The sequence below is a fragment of the Corvus kubaryi genome, unplaced genomic scaffold (genome assembly GCF_017639235.1).
Source record: "Corvus kubaryi isolate FWS band 111438036 unplaced genomic scaffold, C.kubaryi_AGA036_p1.0 37398, whole genome shotgun sequence".
Lineage (NCBI taxonomy): Eukaryota > Metazoa > Chordata > Aves > Passeriformes > Corvidae > Corvus > Corvus kubaryi.
Window position 1 is genome coordinate 30,310,216 of NW_024581137.1, and position 19,520 is coordinate 30,329,735.

Here is a 19,520-nt window from a genome sequence, read left to right on the forward strand (position 1 = left end):
AACCAAGTACAGCAGTGCACCCTGCTGCCCTTAATGTAAATGGTCCAATGGGGAAATTGTGAGGTGGAGTGTTTTCAGTCTTCCTCAGAGTTTTCACTAGTATAATGGAGTGGAATACCCACTCTGGAGGCATGTGTTATGAAAAGCTGTTATACTACTATTAATAAAGAACAACTTTGGCTTTTACAGTCTTTTTACTATATACTTAAAAAGTGGTTTTGGGATTGCTTTTTCTCTGGTGTGAAGTAGGGCAAAGGATCTTTGTCTTTAGCTTGCCTGCAGGTTTGTTTCATTATGTTCTTGCTTTAGGTTTTTTTTCCATTTTTTGCCCTTTCCTCTGCATCTTGCTGGCTTTCTGCTTGATTTATTCTCATATCTTTTTCCTTCAGCAACCTTAAGAGAGAGTTAAAGGCCTACTTTTAGAGGTTGGGATTTTGAGGTTTTTTTTTTTTTTTGTTTGCCAGCTGAGATGTCTTTGCCTCCTCTTATTTAATTTTCTTGAATATTATTCAGCTTGCTGGTAATACAACATTTCTATTTTCATACCTGGGGACTCTTTTCTTAAAATGTTCTGTGTAGCTTTGAAGTAGACTCTAGTCAGGTATAAATTTGAAGAGAATAGCAAAAGTCAAATGTGGCGATGGCCATCACAGTCACTCTTCAGAGCCATCTTAGTGACTAGCAGGTCCAAAGGGCTCTCTTTCTCTTTTCTGTACTGTGCTGGAAGACACTCTTTCTTACTGTGTTAAATGAGAGTGTGTTATTTTGTCTGTGCCAATCTGTTATCTCTTTAGGACAGGGGTCATGTCTTCTTAGAATTTAAAACTATGAATGGCAATTTAAGAATAGCTCCTAACTTGCTCTCTCTTTACATATTAATTACCTTAGTATAATTTAACTTGTGTCTCAGTATGTGTCCTGAACATTATTTTTACTGAAGTGTGTCAATTTTCATTACATTAAATGAATACTCATTTAATTTCCTATCTCACCTCTGAGCTCATTTTGTTAATGTCAGGATTATTCTTGCATCCCTCTGAGTCTTAAATACTCTGCTTATTTTAGTATCATCTGCAAATTTAATGATCTGACTTATTATAGCTTTATGTAGACCATTGAATAAAATATGAAAATCTGCTGGTATTAATCTACAATCCTGTGAGACTTCACTTCTCAGCAGCTGCCTTTCTGTTTTCCACCCAATCCCCTTTTTTTCTGGGTAGTAATTAATGCCTTGGTACTGCTCAAACCTGAAGGCAGGCAACTGCATCAGATCTGGAGTCAACTGAACTTATCACAGTCTTACAGGGAAACCAGATGCACTAAAGAACCCAAACACATCAAGGATGGGAAAGAGTCAGACTTCAGGATACAGACTTTCAGATGTGAATGCGGGGTCACAAGTGCTTCATATTGGGACAAAAGTTTTAATAAAGATTTAGTCCATCCACAACAAAGCTTTCTTAATGATAACAATGATCCATCATTTTGACTTTCCTCTGAACCTTTTTAAAACCCCAGCTAAGTCAGGACTCTTGGTTTATCTAGGTTAATAACATCTTTCATTTTTAAAAGTAACCAGATTTCTTTAACATGATTTACTCTTTTCATATCCACAATGTCTCATAATTATTAAATTGTGCTTATATAATTATATCCTCTAAAATGATCTATAAATGTAACATCTCTTTCTTAAAGATCAGACTCTGAGGAATAAAACTTCCTTGATTTATCTCTAGAGATAAAATGCTAAAGGTGTTCATGGCAGGATTAGGCAAGAGACTGACAGCTCTGGAAAAAAGGTTTGAAACTTGGTATTGGAAGGGACTTCCATTATTATTGGAGTAGTGGGGAATATGACACTTATAGATTTAAGAGCAGAAGAGCTAAGAGCCGGCTTCGTTTGTGAGTGTATGAACAAACTGCGAGAAGGAACTGTGTGAAGTATTTTTATGTGAGGACTAGAGATGTGTAATCATGGGCAAATAAAGAAATACACCAGGCCTTGGAGCTGGAGTCTGGGGGGTCTGTACTGGCCGCCAGTTTGGTGAGAAAGGGTTAGGGAAGCCTGGGTGTTCATGTAAATAAAATGTATTATCATGTCAAGAAAGAGGGAAACGGAAAGGTTGAATGCTTTTTGTGAGTAAATTAATACAAAGGTGTGGGGTTTTTCATTTTCCCCTGAAATGTTCCCTGAAATGTATAAGCCCTAAAGTCAGGGCTTAGAGCTTGCCTTCATTTTTTGGAGTCAATAATGAAATATTTTAAAATATGACTACTCTAGGTCCGATTGTAAATCTGACTATGTGGTGTAATAAATCATATTTTTCCTAGTAGCTAGAACAGTAGGGCAAAAAAGCATGCATAATTTCTAAAAAGTTCATGCATTCTGGTCTGGTTGTGGCGGGTCTTTTGAGGATGCTTTATTGTCTGTTTTGGGATTTTTTAGTACTATACTTTCACCTTTGAATTACAAGTGTCTGAGTTATTTTCTGTTACAAATAGTAAAAATCTAGAGAGCTGCAGTTCAGTCAAGTGATTGAGGGAAAGAAGACAACTTGGAGAGGAGACTTGACAGTGATGCATTTGTAGCACGCAGGCTGTGAGCAGAAAATTGCTGCCATATTCATTCCTATTCATTGTGGGGAGAGGAGGAGCAAAAATGCGTCAGCAAAAATTAACAAGTAGCCATTAAGTAGTCAGAGCCAGGTTCAAAACAAAACAACAGGGATGGTCCTTCACATATGTAGCTGATCTGTAGAACCTCTAGTCAAAGAATATGGTATGTTCTAAAAACTGATATTAAGCACGAATAACAAATGTCTCCTCCATGAGCTTGTTGGTGTCTAAGATAAAGGAGGAGAGTGTATCTTGGGAGGAGCTGAAAATGAAGCACTGAAGGGGTTGGAGGATGGTAGAAAGCTAAGTTCTTATATTTCCTCCTTTGACATTGACTTTTTTTCCCCTTAGCCGAGTAGTGGCTTTTGTGTTGTGTTCAGCTGCAAAAAGTCACAGCACACCTGTTTGCATGGCTGTGGGGAGGACAGGGATCAGGTGACTTACCTGTTCCTCTTTCTTCTTTGACATGACCTGAAAAATGTGCATTAAAGCCCTGCAAGTGAATATTTTATAGTGCTGGTGTTGGAAATTGCCAATATTAGATGAGGTTTGTTAGCTGTAATCTTCTAAATTCTTGTGTAGTGAGGTTGGTAAGTGGAAAACCTTTAAAAGGAGAAGGAACTAGAACTGTCTATATTTCAAACAGTTGCAGCTTCTGACCTAGGCTTCCCTGTAGGCCTTTCCTAGTCTTTCCCTGTACTAGTCTTTTACCTCGAGTACTGTGTGCAGTTCTAGACACCACAATATAAGAAGGTTATAAAGCTACTAGAGAGCATCCAAAGGAGGCCAACGCAGATGGTGAAGGGTCTGGAGGGGAAGTTGTATGGGGAGTGGCTGAGGTCACTTTGTCTGTTCAGCCTGGAAGAGACTGAGGGGAGACCTCACTGCAGTTGTAACAAGAAGTTACAACTTCCTTGTGAGGGGAAGAGGAGGGGCAGACACACTGGTCTCTCTGGGGACAAGCGATGGGATCTGAGGGAATGGCATGAAGTTATATCAGGGGAGGTTTAGCTCAGATATTAGGAAAAAGTTCTTCAGCCAGAGGGTGGTTGGGCTCTGGAACAGGCTCCTCAGGGAAGTGGTCACAGCACAAGCCTGACAGAGTTCAAAAAGCGTTTGGGCAACACTCTTGGACACATGGTGTAATTCTTGGGGTTGTCCTGTGCGAGGCCAGGACTAGGACTTTATGATCCTTGTGGTTGCCTTCCAGCTCAGGATATTCTATGATTTTTTCACAAATGCAACTTGATAGAGTAGACGCAGAAAATGAAAAACACAGGTAATATTGAGGGTGATGCTAACAACGTGATCCAGGCACTTCCCAGCCTTTTTAGGGAGTCAGTGGCTGCAGTGTTTACTTTTCAGGTGCCTATGGAACCACCACCACACCACCCACCCCTTCTTTTGTATCCTCCATCTTGGAGGATGATGGTGTGGGGAGGAAGTGGGAATTAAATCCCTGTTTTTATATCTTGCACCTTGCATCTTGGGAACTTACAGTTCTGTCCAGGTTTATGCCCGTGCGTGGGTGAACTCTAAGGAGAAGGTGTGGGAGAGCAATTTTACAAGGCTGGAAAGCTACTGTTCAATACACTTTAGTCATCTGCAAGACCTTTTGCCAGCTGATATACCTTATTAACTGCACAGGCTAGGTATTTATAGAGCCACTGCATCCAGAGTCTCTTTCATAGACAAGCTGTTCATACTCTGCAGGACCACATCACTTGGTGTAGGAGGTTGAGCAATCTTTATTGAGGCAGCAATGTGACCTCATACCCTGCTGCTAACAGAGGCATAACAGCAATGGAAGATTAATTTTCTATTTCTTTCCCCCAAGGGTGTGAAAGTGTATCTCTTTTAGGTTCAGTCTCCAATCAAAGAATGGATGGAAAAAATCAACTCTGCTTTCACTGTTCCCCAATTATTAGGTAGAGAAACCATTCTGTTAAGTCAGATGATACACAGATTATTAATCTTATATTTTTATCAACACAACAACATTTTTAAGTAACTATGGAGGATAAAAAGGTGTGTAAGTCCTAAAGAAGAGGAGAAAAATAAGTTTTAAGATTTCATTTCTTGTACATTCACACTTGATATTAACATCTCCTGATTAGAAAATGTTCTATATTGTTTTCATAATGCCCTTTTCCAGTCTTGGGATCGACCATCAAGATAAAAATCATGAGATCTGGACGAAAGTGTAATACACTTCATGCACTTAATTTAACCTAGACTTAGTTAGTAGACTGGCGCACTTGGGCGCCACTAAATTTGTTCCAGTTTGGCCAAATTTAGAAATATATCCTCTGAGAGAAGGCAGGTTACAACCAGCCCTTCCCCACCAGGTTCGGGAAAAAAATACATTTTCCTAGAAGGAAAGAGGTAAAAACTATTTCTTTAACAAACACACAGGAAGAGGATAATGATGCTAAATAATAAAACCTCTTGCTCTGCTGAGAGAAACCTGGGAAAATTTCAGAGTCCTTCCATAGATCTCTCTCTCCCCCTCCTTGGAGCTGGGGTGGGGTGGTGGGCCCACCTCCAGGGCCAAGGCCTTGGTGGGAATTCCTTCCGGTGTATTCTGATGTTGAAACAGTCCAGCAGAGAAAAAAAAAAGGAAAAAAAAACAAAGTCCCAGGAAAACAAAAGTTCAACTCTCCGTCTCTCTCCGGAGAAAGAAAAAGGAGCTGAAAAACTGGCTGAAAGCAAGCAGGGTGCTTTCCCCCCTCTTGCTCTGCTGCCACAGCTGAACACAGAGCCATCTCCATCTCTGTGTCCTTGAAAACATGAAAAGAAACTGCTTAGAAAGTTCCCTCAGTTTCATCTCTCCCCCCTCTCAGGCTCAGTTTAAAGGCACAGAAAGGCACAAAATTATTTTCTGGGCAATAGGGGATACACATCACAGTCACCCCAAGACAACTAGCTGTAGCTAATGAAAACAGCAGGAACAGCATAGCGCGTCCAAATGCCGTATTTTAAAAATGCATTGGCACAATTCAGGATCTGGGTTCATAATAGCAGAAAGTAGGAGCTGATGTTTGAGAATTATAACAGTGACATAGACCGTAGATGTTCTTGAAGATTTCCATTAAAAACACTTTTCACCATCAAAGAATAATTCTGCAGTTCCTTCTCTACTGTCTCTGGTAAAATTGCAAAGCAAACTTTTTGCTGACTGCTTTGAGAAATGCAGTGATTGAGGTATTATTATTATTATTTTAAAAATTCTTTAGGTACTTTTAATAAATATTCAAAAAGTGAAACTTTTTATCTAATTGTATGTAGCAGATGAAAGTATCAGCCATCATGGACTCCCAATTTTCTCCATGCCTCTCACAAGAAGAATTTTGTCAGGAAAAAATATTCTACCATGAACTAGTTTGGAAGTAGCTATTGTTCTATAATGAATGGTCATTAAATGGGGCTATCTTTAACTCTCATTCCGCATCTTATGTAATGGGAATTGCACCCCTGGTGTAATTCCATCAGCAAAATGCATGTCATTAAGGTGATGCAAAGTGTTCTGATGAGGATGATAGGGTAACTTTGTTTTAGTTGGTGGGAGTAGCATATTTACAAATGTTTGGTTCCCAAGCGGAGATACTTCTCAGTGAGCAGTTGACATCAATCAGTTGTGTCTGGCCTGAGATTATATGTAATGTAATGTAGTGTCATGTAATAATGATGATTCTTACGATTAGCTTCCCAAATAGCTGGTGCTAAACCTTGGCATTTTGGAACAACAGGATGATAAAAAAAGAAAAAATTTTACAACAGTTTGCTTAGTTTATCCCTTTAACATTAAATGTAATTCCAGAGTTATATATGCTATATCTGCTTTCTCCCATCATGCAGCATGGAGAGCACAATGCCTGCAAACAGACCATTTGCTTCAATCTGAGAAAACATGTCTCTTCAGGAAAAAAAATTAAAATTATAACCTGTCTTTTGCTTGAACGAGCACATTTACAAGGAGGTTTTCTTCTCATCTAAGGTTATTGATCAGATCACACTTGAAACCCTGGTGATGAGTCGAAAATAAATTCCAGTGCCACAGTAATGTCCAAAAGGAGAACTTAATTTGTTGGAGGTTTTTGCTTTAAGTGTGATAATTTGTGGAGGCATTGGACTTATGCAAGAGATATTTTTGTTTCATATGACTGAAGTAATAATATTCTTATATTTTAGTCTATTTGCCTTCTATTGGGTGATTGTCTTAAAATGTGCTTTATTTTCTTTAATTAGAAAATGTTTTTCAAGCACTTGGAACAAGTTGTTTTAGAAAGGGTAGATTAAAACACTGTAGTTTGAGGAAGTTGCACAACTACAAGAGATACTCTCTGAAATAATGGTTTAGAGTGGAACTGATAAGAAGCTGGATAATAGACCAGCAAACAGGATGCCTGTAGTCCATCAAGGACTAAATGAGAACTATATAAAGCAACAGCGTAATTGTAAAATCAAGACACATAGACTGGAAAAGATCCAAAAATAACATTTGAAGATATCTCATAAACAGACCATGTGGTTCTCATAAAAGACTAGAATGACACTGTATTTAGCACACAGGTAAAACAGAGAAGTCAATTCTAAAGTCTTAATAGTTGCCTGATTACATTCAGTAAAAATCCAGTCAGCATGTAAGGTACCAGTTCCCCGTTTATGAAATAGAGCTGTGGCTTTGATGTTTTATATTCAAGCTGTGGGAGAGGTAATTCCTTGTGGTGTTTGGAGCCAGCGCATAGGGCTGTGCTTATTACTTGTCATGTTGTCTGAAGAAGGAACCCCCTGGATAAAGACAGAACCTTAAGGACAGCTGAACGAATATGGTCTGTGGTTGGTCCAGGAACAGTTTTTCCTCTAATTCAATCACTGTAGTGGATTGGTAGAGGTTGAATTGTTGACATGTTTGCTGCAGACATTGGAAAAAGCAGACCCAAAACCAAAATGGAGCATCCTTTCCAAGAACCAGTGCATGTTCCAGGACATTGTGGCTTCATCAATAGCTTGGACAGACTAATTACTCCATATTTAGGTACCAAGCTCTGCCTCAGGAAGCATTTGGAAGCTGCCAGACAAAATATTAGATGATCTCCATGAATTAATACCTTTCGAGCTCTGGTGTCTCTGATCCACAGACTTACCTGACTAGTGGTGAGGGGTACATCTCCAGACACAACGGTTCCTCAACATGTAGCTGTCTTCAAATATCTTGGATCTGTCATCTTAGGCTTACAGCTACCAAAGGGCAGCTAGAAGACTGCTAGATTTGTCCAAAATCCAGAAGGTATGGTTTTAAGATAAAAACAAACCACAAACCTCAAAATCAAACAAAACAAAACCCAACCAAAACATCTAATCACCTCAGCTCCTGTCTGAAGATGCAGAGAGAGTAGTACATTCTGTATTGTGTAAACGGTAGATACGGACAAAATGGAACGGAATAGTTTAGATCTATTTGAGTATTGTTTGTTCCTCAGACTTTTGAGTGAAGGAATCTGTCCTTTTAGCTAACCTTAGTAATAGCTACTGTTCTTAGTGATTCATTCTGTGATTAAAAAACAGATCTGGCAAATTATGAATGAAATTTATAATTTCAGAGTTTTTTGCAATTTTAGGGACCATATTTGGTCCATATTACAGTTCATTAATAATGTCTCTGAAGGTGGTCCGTGTCTTATGCCAAGCATTCAGGACACTACCAAAGAAGTGGCAAGATATTTTGACAAATGAAATTGAGGGTTTACACAAGTCTTAATTCAACCCTCAGTTCTGACTCAAAGCATGACAAAAGCTATATCCAGTTAATTAGATACAGCAAATAATTGCAGGATTTTCATTCTATCCAGGTACAAGCTTTGTTAAGGGTAGCTTCACATCACTCCAAGGAGAGGAGAGGCCTCTTGCCTGCTAACTGCCTTGAGAAGGAATCAGAAAGGGATTAAAATTCATAAGTATCCTTTGAATTACTATTTTTAGGGTGTGTAATGTGTCTTGTAACTGCTTTAGCAAAGAGCACTTGAGAAGGTCAAGATCTATTCAGGAAGCATCAGAGCTACAGTTCTCATGGGACAAAGCACAGCAGCTCTTCCAAAAATAAACCCAGTTACAAGAAATAACTTTTATTATTATTATTATTATTTTGGACTTTTTAAGCCCATCTATTAAATTAAAATCTGATATGTTCTCTGTCTTCCAAAAGCTCAAAAAGTTGTCATGGAATGCATATTATTCTAACTGGTTATTTAAATTTTGTTCTCTTTTTGAAGTCTGTGAAGTACAATGACTTCGCATTAACTTCAGAATGTTGATATATAGCTTAAATCAAGAGCCAAGTATTTTGTGATCTAGTCTACCCAAATCCCAGTTGGGCACTAAGAATATTTGCAAGTATAAAACATAAATACCAGACAAAAATCCAGATAGTTAATCTTTTGTATATAAAGTCATTGCGCACTATAGAGAATGCAAATTCCCCAGGTATTCAACTTTAGCTGTTGTGGGAATTTTTCTTTTTCTTTGGGTTTTGGGGTGGGTTTTTAATGCCTGTTTAGAGAGAGAGAGATGTACAGCCTGGTCTGATCCAAACTTGAGGAGAAAGATATTGTTTATATATTTAAATGTCTTAGAAAACATCAACATTTTTAGGGCTTCGGTTGTTCATTGGAAAGAAGGTGGTGATCTTCCTCCTGCTAATCTAATTTCTTTTATTCTAATGGAATTGCAAAAACTAGATTAGGGTGCATTGTTGGAAAGTGGAAATACTTGTCTTTTGTCTAACTAATGTCAATGTTTGAAACAAGCTATTCCATCTGTTTTACCCTCATCTTAGACCAACCAAGATGTTGCTGCCAGCTGGAGGAGCCTGAGGGAGTGGTTATGTTACATTCAGTGAGCCACACAGATGTACGTGAGTCCCAGAGTGATTTACAGCAAGCTGCCTGGCAAGGTTCAATTCTGTGCCCATCAATGGAGGAAGGGCACACCTAATTTAGTTGTACAGGACTTTGCTTCAAAAGTTTTCAATGACATTTAACTCTCAATGGCTGTATATAAAGCATTAGGTCTACCAGACAGGCCCGTTATCTTGATTGAGAAGGCACTTCTGCATTTCTCCTCCCTTGATACTCAGCTTCCAGGATTTCCAGTGCTGCTGAGCACTGTGAAAGTATAATCTGTTTGCTTTTGGTAATGCAGCATATGTGGAATATTTTTGTGAATAATCGTTTAAAAGCCAATGGAGAATGGTTGGTTATTTTTTTTTTCTTTTTGGGTGGCAAAAGTTGCTTTATAAAGGAGTACTATACAATAAGAAGCTTATGTAATAGTGTCTAAAATATATATAAAATTATTGTTATGTAAGTGGAGTATAAAAATTACTTGAAATGTCACCAGTTAAACTTTAGCATCTATAGTCACTCTTGCTAAATTAAATTCAATTGGCCTAAGATTTGTCAAAGAATATGAAGCTAAAAAGATAATTTAGTACCAATACAGAATGCAAAAATGAGTTGAATCTAATGTGATGGAAGAAAAAGTATTTCAAATAATCTTATTTAGAAATGGAATTCAATATACTCTTGATGCAAAACGTTATTTATAGCTACACACAGAGAGTAGTTCTAAAACCCATTTTATTTATTACAACACCTAGCTCTCTATGGAAAAAAAATATGCTAAAAAATCCATAGAAAGCATGTCTTTTTTCCCCTAGTAGCTCACAGATGGATAATTCATCAGCCAGTTCTCAAAATAAGGAGAAAAATTTTCTTCCTTTTCATTCTAATGTATCTGTATTTCTCAAAGTGGCTCCCATTTATGACCAGATTAAAACTTGAAAAGGTGCAAGAATAAAACTCCCTTTCCTCTGGCTTTTTCCCCATTTAATGATGATGAAAATGTTTTCTGAAGGAGCTTCTAGAAATCTTTCAAGATAAGCAGTTGCCAAAAGAAGATTAAATGTTTGGAGGAGTTTTAAAAAGAGGGGTGGGTGAACACTAAACTTTGCATTAGGGACAAATCTGACTGTATCAGAGTCTCTTTATGTAACTTAACACCATGAGCTTGTCATAAAAACAGTTACTCATCAATCAAAAAAAAAGGGTAAGGAAGGTAGGGACTTGTGTCTTAGAAATCTGTGCTGTGTTATCTACATTTAATCTAGTATTTTCCAGGCAAAAATTGTTGCAGTGGATCACTATTCAGTGATTTAAAGCAAAAACATTTCACAATCCCAATAGGTCATAATGTTGAAATATTAATGTCTTCTTTCTTTCTGCCTTGTCTTCTCAGTGTTTTTTGAGTTATATGATAAGTTAGACACAAAAGTCTATCACATTTAGGAAAAGCAAAGGATCCAGTAAGACACCTGACTAAACACAGACAATATGAATTTATTTTTTGTGGTTCACTCCCACCCATGTGAGTTAATTCATCTGTGTTTTGTCTTCGTTGATCTGTCCTCATTTAACTCTTGACCCAGTCGTGTACCAACAACCAACTTCGTATTCGAAGACGGGCATTGAGCTGACTTCATAACCTTTCTGAAAATACAAAAGCCAAATGTGCCTACATCAAGTAAGGCAGTGATGGAATCTTGTAACAACTCAAGCACAAAACCAACTAGGCCAGGTGAGAAAATGTCCAATACTTTTCCTTGGATTTTAGGAGGGAACAGGGAGGAAGGAAAGAGCAGAGCCATGTGAAACTGGCTCAGCACCCAGGGCCTGCAGCTGTGTCAACACCACGTTATAACTGCCAAATGGCTCTGTGACTGCAGAGAGCAGCTTATTCCATCTGGGAATAAGGAGCTATTTTTCACAAACATTGCCTCCCTTTTAATAAATGAGATATACTAGGATCTGTTTGAATGGTCTAATGGACTTATAATTTGGCTGCAAAGAGTAATTTTGATCCTGTTTTGAAGTCTGCTGGGGCCAATGCAGACACATTGCACATGTAAGTGAAATGACACTTCAGAGCAATGAAGCATCTGGAGAAGACACCACCAGTGTCACTGTACTTGTTTTATTCCTTCTCCACATATCTCATGGGTATATATAGTTAACTAAAGTTAAATAACATGCAGCAAAGAAACTTCTATCAAATTTTGTACCAAATCACTTGCTAACACGAGCAGAATCATTGAATAGCCCAGATTGGAAGGGACATTGAAACATCACTTGGTCCAACCTGTCACAGGAGAGAGACTCTAAATGAGATGATGTAGCACCCCATCCTATTGCACCTTGGAAACGTCCAGTGACAGGGACTCAATCACAACCCTGCATAGCTTCCTCTAGTTATGGATTGTTCTCACTGTAAAAAAAAATGTTGCTTATATCAAGATGAATTATGTGGACTTCATCCAAATTCATATTGCTGCTGTAACAGATGAATCAGAAAGAAACTAGGCTCAGTGCTGACTATTCTTAAGTCAGTCAAATAAAGAATAACCTAATCATCTAGACCTCTTTCACGGTAATGTCCACTCCCACAATGTTTAGCAATGGATATCAGATAATTAGGGATACAAGGCACATAATGCTTTCTAGTGTCATTTTAGACAAAGTCTTTATTGAAACCACTTTACTTTCTAAGGGAAGTAAAACACTTCCTTTAAATCATCTCTCCTATCAGAAAGAGCCCTAGTAATGTGTATTTTTTTCTTGAGCTGTCAGTGAAAGTTGTGTTTGTGAGATTTTCTTCCCTGCGTAAAAGATCAACCCATTCTGATATTATGCCAATATTTAGTTAACTGTCTTTAGACGGACGCTGATAGAAAGCTTCAAGCTACTTATTTTTATTAAATGCTTCATTAGAAGAGTACCTGCCATTCCTAGTAGTTTATTGATTGCTAAAAATCTTTTATGGTAGCAGAACATGTGATAGGGAGTCTTGAATTCAACATTTTTTGAATTAAAAGTTTTCTGACTATAAATATAAAAGCATAAATGAGACTGCTATTTATGGTTAAGGTGGTGGGAGTTTTGTGTACTAAAGTTAGGGCAGATCTGTAATGTAGTCTGCACTTCTTTACAGTCTTCTGTGGCATTTTATGGACTCTGTAGCCTTAATCATTTGTCAGAATAAGCTAGTGTTTATGTTTATGTGTTTTCCCCCCAAAATTAACAGACAACATTTGAAATTACTTTTTTTTGCCTTAATGAGAACCTAGTTTGTTTTTTTGGTTTGGTTTTGTTGAGTTTTCCATTTCTCATAGAAAGCTATTTGTACAACAATGCAGTTGGATCAATACAAGGAATTTCTATGTTTTCATCTACCACATCCATGCAAGGAAGGAGGTACAATCCCCCATGATGTCCTTTTTTATATTTGGGGTGTCAATTCTTTGACTGCTAAGCAAGCAGCCGACTCATTGTCTCCTTCCTTTGGAGAGAAGATGGCAGCCCAATTAGAACCACTTTGGCATAGCTTTCATCCCACTATTGGTGTCCAGTGTGGAGAGCCCCAACACAACCCCTGTTTCCAGGATTTTTTGTGAGCTACCCCAGGAAAATGGAAAGGCATTGCACTACAAGCTGCATGTGGAGCACAAGCCCTCATCGTGAAAGGACAAGGTTTGAGCAGTGGTTCGTACTACAAGGGCAGCTCACTACTTTTTGCTTTAGAATCTTCCAGTTCAAAGAATTGTACTTTGAGAATCACTGATGTAGTCCATGGAACTGGTTTTATATCTTTCTGTGGAACTGGTTGTCTGTATTTCTATGTAAAAGCTTTTTAAAATAATCTCTTAAGAAAAGAATCTCTTTGAAGTTTGGTTTGCCTTTTTTTTCATGGGCATTTGATATCTGTTTAGAATGCATAGAGTATCTAGATATATAGAATAGAGGTTTTTCATTTGCTGAAGACTTGATATTTAAATTGCAAGGGAATGGTTTTGGAGGAAATGCTAAAATGGTTCCATCTTGAAGACCACAATGGAAATATTTTTTTTCAGTCATATAAATGTTTTCAAGAGCAAAAACTAGATACATACAACTAAAGTTCAGATTTTTCTATCTTAAAAACAAAACAAACAAAAAACCATCAAAAAGAAAACACAAAAAACCTCAACCAACAACCTCTTTCATGAGGTTCTTATTGACAGTAAACAGATACTGATACAACTTTTTTTTAAGAAGCACGTATTTTAATTTTAAAAAATGCTCTCTTCAATTTAGAAAACATGCAACTATATTGACTCAAAATACCTAATAACAACAAATCGGCTTTGCACAATAATAACATAGAAAAACTCTCAGAATTAGTGTTCTTGATTTTATCTTTCACTTGTAATATTCTGAAGCCTATTTATAAATTACTAAATATTAAAACACCTAAATCAGCAAGTCAGAAATTTGGCTTTAACAATGGGCTCAATTTCCTGTGTTATATCCAGCAAAGAACTGGTAATGAAGCACAGAATATTTCACAAATACATACATACTTCATAGGATTGTCTGTCAGTGCATGTGGAAAAGATAAAAGTACTCTGGAAGAAGTTCAAAGGAAATATCCTAGTAACTATGGAAACAAAAGCCCTTCTGCCCTATGTTGAGAAGAAAAAAAGATTAAGTAAGACTAGATGAACATCTTCTTTTTAGTGCCAGTTTGGCTGAGACAGATTTGCCCTGCAGAGTTGATGAGGCTTTGAAAGTGGTAATGATGAGATATCTCCATAAAACTCCAAATGCTTTTCTTATGACCTGGGGACAGCCTTGAAACAAGCACCTTACCACATCATTCACTCACATATGATTGAAATCAAGCTCCATTTCAGAAAAGCTCTTCTTTACATTTGGCTGGAATTCCAGATTTTGTGCCAAATATGGGAATTGGTCATTTCAGTTTTAGTATGGCTCAGGCTCTGGGCTTTTTACTAATAAATAAATAAATGAATTTCCTAAGTTCAGTATTGAAGAAATTACAACTCTGAATCAAAAAATGAGAAACATGAGCATCTATATTCCAGTCCTTACATAAAACTTTGGATCACATTTTATTATATTAAACATAACCTAATAATAGTTACATAAAGAGGATAATATAAGAAATTCTTACAAAAGGACTGGAGTCACTCAGTGTGGGATTTATGCAAGAATTCTTGTCCATCTTATGTTCTTCAACCATTTCACCACTGTAATAGCAATGGGCAGCAAAAGTAGTACGATATTACTAGTACAACTTTATGTATCCCATGTTACTCTGAAACATATTTTTCTATTAGTATTATTTAAATATAAAAATGCACGTTTTCCTTGTAATTTTAACTCTCATACGTCTTCTAAGTTCATTTATTTATCTGTTTCTCTTCTATTCAGAAAAAGTGTGTATGTGGGAAACCTTGTTCACTTTTTTTTGAGTTACATCAGTGTCAGAGTTCAGCAACTGGGAAACACTGCTTGTCAAAGATCTCCTGGAAAATTGTAGGTATATTTTTTAATTTTGTTGTTAATTCCCTGAAGACAGCTCTTGAAATGCATCTGTCCTTTCTTCTGGCTTCTCTCATTTCCTGAAATTCTCATTTGCCCACATGTGAATTTTTTATCATTTAGCTTAATCTTTCTTAACTTTGTGTTTTCATGAGGTTGGCAACTGAGGTTATATGCCATGAAGTAGATTAATTGCTTTTGCATCTACTGCATGTAAATAATTTGAAGTACTGAGTAGTAATTTTGCTCTGTATTAATAGTTGTGTAAAAAGTATACTGTACTTAATGTGAATTGCAAGATATTTCTATAGACTCATCTATACTTTATTTGAAAATTACACTAACTGTTTTTTAAACTTGGAAGATTCACTCCAAATTTTAAGCATTTTCTTCCTATGCTAATGAGCCAGAAAGTATTATTAAAAAGTTCTTTGCAGGTAACATTTTACGTGTAAGTTTTATAGAGATTTTTCTTTTCTACTGTCTCTTTAGGATTCTTACAAAGCCCATAAGGTTTTAAAGCATATGAAGATTGAAAAGACTGCAGAGAAGTGACGTTACTCATTCCAAAATCCTCATCTGAGGCAGTTCACAACACAGTTTTGCAAGAGATGTCTATGCAAGTCCCACTTGCATTTTTTGATTCTGCATTATGAGCTTATACATGCCAGCTGTAGTCTCACTCATAATGAATGGAGTTTACTGCAGGAAATATGTAACAGTAGGATTTACTTAAATTTATCAGAAACGCTTTTAATTTAGCTAGCAACATTGCCTTGCCAGGGAAAGTTCCTCAAAGCACTTCACTAAGATTTCAGTAAATAAACTAATGAGGCTCAGTTACCATCTTCTCTGTATGTCAAGAATAGAACTTAAGATAGCAATGACTAACAATAGTTAGACTGCTGTATTCAAAAATACAACCAAAGGAATGGTTGTGTTCTCTTTTATTCACATGTAGTTAATTATAACTATTTGCCCCAATTATAACCCGATTATAACCCATGCCCACAAAAAACTAAGCAAAGCAAAAAACCCTCCACAACATACCTTTCTCGTCTTATTCTCTGCCCTTATGTCTCTCCACATAAAATGAGAATTGCTGCGATTACCAACCTTCTGCAGAAGACCTGGCAACTGATAACTCAGCAGACATAATGAATTGCTTTTTCCAATTTGGGTCCATGGCCCTAGGCAGAGATAAAGCTCTAAGATCATCTTATTCTCCTTTTCTACTACATAATTTTTTCTGCTACAGCAGCGCCTTGGAGCCATAATCAAGCCTGAGATTCCTTGATGCTACAGAGCATACAATTACAGAATAAAAAGGAGTCTCTCCCTGACTGCACTGATACACAGAGTAGTAAAAAGAGAGACATGAGATGGGTAGAGACTGATGCAGAAACAGAATGAAAAGAGAAGTGGTACTAGACATGACAGTCAGAGGTCTCTCTGTGTATATGTTCAGGTTTTTTCACATCAGAGGTTAAGTTTTGCAGGCTGGCTTGCAGAAGAGAGAAGGGACTTTTCAAACCTTTGTGGGGAGTTCTTCTCCAGTGGCTGTGTGTGCCAAGGCCATGATTGCACTTGCAGCTCTCCAGCAGAGCAAAGCACTTCTAGCTGTTCCAAAATCCTCAGCCATTTGCTTTTTTTGTGCAATCATATTGCTTTGATGGTTGGTTTCCTTAGCAAAGGGTGCTTAAAAAGCAGAGCTATTTGTAATGTATTTCCTGCATTGCAGGACTTGAAGAAAGAAATCTCTCAATTTACAATTTACTTTATATTTAAAAAGCTAATTTACTACACTTTTGAACTTTCCTTAAACAGTCATAACACAAACAGGGTGCTGGCTCTGTTGCACAGAAGATGATGTCTAGAGGCACAAGCAATGCATTTCAAATTCATTCAAAACTAATTGCCAAGATTAAATTCTTCTTTCTTGTAAGTCTGTCTCTGCATACTTTGAGATCTTGTGAATACTATTCTGTACGTAATTATTCTTCCATGCAATTTCTTAATTACAAAAGGTGAACCTCTTAAAAGATAATTAAATTTATAAATTGGCAAAAGAGCCCCTCTGAAAAAATTAAAGGTATTTGAATATATAACAGGATCACAATACTTCTTGTGAGGTTTTAAAGACAAATGGACTGAGGAAGATGAGCAGGATTGTTTTGATATCACTACTGTGCTTTCAGAGAACCCACAGGGTGTCCCCATCCATACTATGCCATGAATCTTTGCTTTAGTCTGAGTAATTTCAGTTATCCAACAGCAGTGCACTGGGGAAAGCAGTGAACTTGTCTTCAGTATCAAAACAGAGGATAAAAATAATCTGTGCTTTTTCCAGAGCTATTTCTTGACCTTTATTTCAGCTGACTGCTTCTATCTTCACTTAAAACCTTAGTGTCAGCTGTGCTGTTTTTATGTGAAGAAATAGCCATTGAAAACTAGACTTGATCTTTGCACCTTTTAGAAATGTATCTAATAGTCTTGCTTTATTATTTCTTTCAAGATATATTCTAAGCCATAGTGCAGAAAAAATCTATTATACAGCCTGGTGACATAGCTCTAACTTAGAATACTTTCTCTGCACCATGTTCTCTCAATAGTGTATTTTCTTTATGCTACTCTGGAATCTATTATAATGATGATAATATCTGGGTGCTAGGTAGCATATTCTTCTATCCCTTTCAAATAAGTATCAATTTAGAAAAATGTCTTATGGCTTTTCAACTTATTTGCCAACTAGTCAGATGCACTACACTTTTTTCAAATTAAACTATTTTATGTTCCAGTGAGGGAGTTAGCACTAAGAGTGAATTTACACAAGATGATGTCATAATGAATACGTCATTTCAGATGGCTTCTTCCTTAATACCTCTTTTGTATCTATATATCTAAGGAGCTTCCAGGTAAATTAGGGAAACATGCTTTAAGGTGGGTGCAAAGCTGATGGGGTAACTGTATCAAGAGAGTAGGAATTAGTTGCTATCTGTCCCACTGAAAGGATGTGTTCATTGGAAGTTTTTATTGATCTTTGATTCTGGTACTGTTCTGTATTTCAACAAGGACAATTAGAATAAATTATATGTTCACTGAACTGTCCAGCAGTTGCAAGCGAATAGAAGCTACAACTTTTTCAGAAGATGGATTTGTAAATTGAAAATGTTTTAGTAAATCGAAGAAATAATAATAGTTGGTAGTAGTAGTAGTAGTAGCAGTAGTAATAGTAGTACCAGTATTATCAGTATTATTGCTGACATTTCTGGGGTTGTCTTTTAAATGTGTGCAAAGTTCTGTCCTTCATAGAAATCATCAAATGTGGAAACAGAGGTTGGGGAATTATGCCTAAATAGTACTAATTCCTGAGAAAGGGATCCTGCTTACTGTGAATTCTAACTGAATGTGGACCAAAAATTTGAGACTGCTGTTAAACCAAACATTTTAGGAATTGGATTAAGTAGCACATTCAGTGTAACATGTCTGTTCTACCTAGTACTACAGCATTAGTAGCGCCTGGAGTATTCTGTCCCCTTTTGGGTATCACATTGAAGAAATGCCATTGGAAATTTCATGGAAGAGAATAGCAAAATGCATTGGAAATTTTGAAAACATGATCTTAGTGGAAAAGTTGAAGTAAATGTTTATTCAATTTGGAGAATAAAAAACTATGGAGTGACAGAAGTCTTCCAACATCACAGTGTTATCTACAAACAGGAAAGGACCACATTTTCTCTCCATTCTAGTTCTGAGGAGGATTAAATAGTAGGCAGCACAATGCTAAAACAAAGCAGGTTGAAGCAGTTTAGATAGGCATCAAATATAACAGTAGGGACAGTGAAGAATGGGAAGAACCCAAAAGTTTAACTGGTAGTTTAAACCAATTGGTCAAACATACTGTGAAATATTTGCAAATATTAATTCTGTCATGGAAGAGGAGGTTGGACTGGATAAATTTCTAGGGTGCTTTTCACTGGGGTTTTGTTTGTTTGTTTTCCATTTTTTGTCAAAAATTATTGTGATCCTTTAGCATAAGAAGAAGAGAGAAAAAGATAAAGTTAGCGGAAGGTATCTCTTTTTTTCATTTTAAACAGTATAGTTTGAGGAAAATCTTAATCAAAAGATAATTATGAAACATGATATAATTGAGAAATTTCAGTGTCATGGAAGAAAAAATGTATATACACAACTGTTGCAGTGCAGATAACATTTGTTTGCTCCGTGTGTAAATACTAATTGTAATTTTCTGCCTCTGATGAAGACACAAAGTGATATTTTGCAGTTTGATATTTCTAAATACATTATAATTGCAACTAAATCCAACATATAGCACCACTTGCTGAAGTCATATTTGCTGTAACACTTTTTAACAGTTTGGTTCCAGTCTTTCTCAGCTCAAACATGTACCCCCTAAAGTAATATTAATATATGGTAGATATACAGCTTGAGTTTTTAAGAAAT

The 19,520-nt window shown here is 36.8% G+C and overlaps 1 protein-coding gene across 1 annotated transcript in view; it reads left to right on the top strand.

Annotated features, from left to right (window-relative positions):
• Positions 1 to 15,626, top strand: part of AGMO (alkylglycerol monooxygenase) — a 224,095-nt gene extending 208,469 nt beyond the window's left edge. The window contains exons 13-14 of the mRNA XM_042044458.1: positions 14,946 to 15,050; positions 15,549 to 15,626. Of these exons, the coding sequence (XP_041900392.1) occupies positions 14,946 to 15,050; positions 15,549 to 15,611 (168 nt within the window). The 3' untranslated portion in view covers positions 15,612 to 15,626. The remainder of the gene's footprint in view (positions 1 to 14,945; positions 15,051 to 15,548) is intronic.
• The last annotated feature ends 3,894 nt before the right edge of the window (positions 15,627 to 19,520 follow it).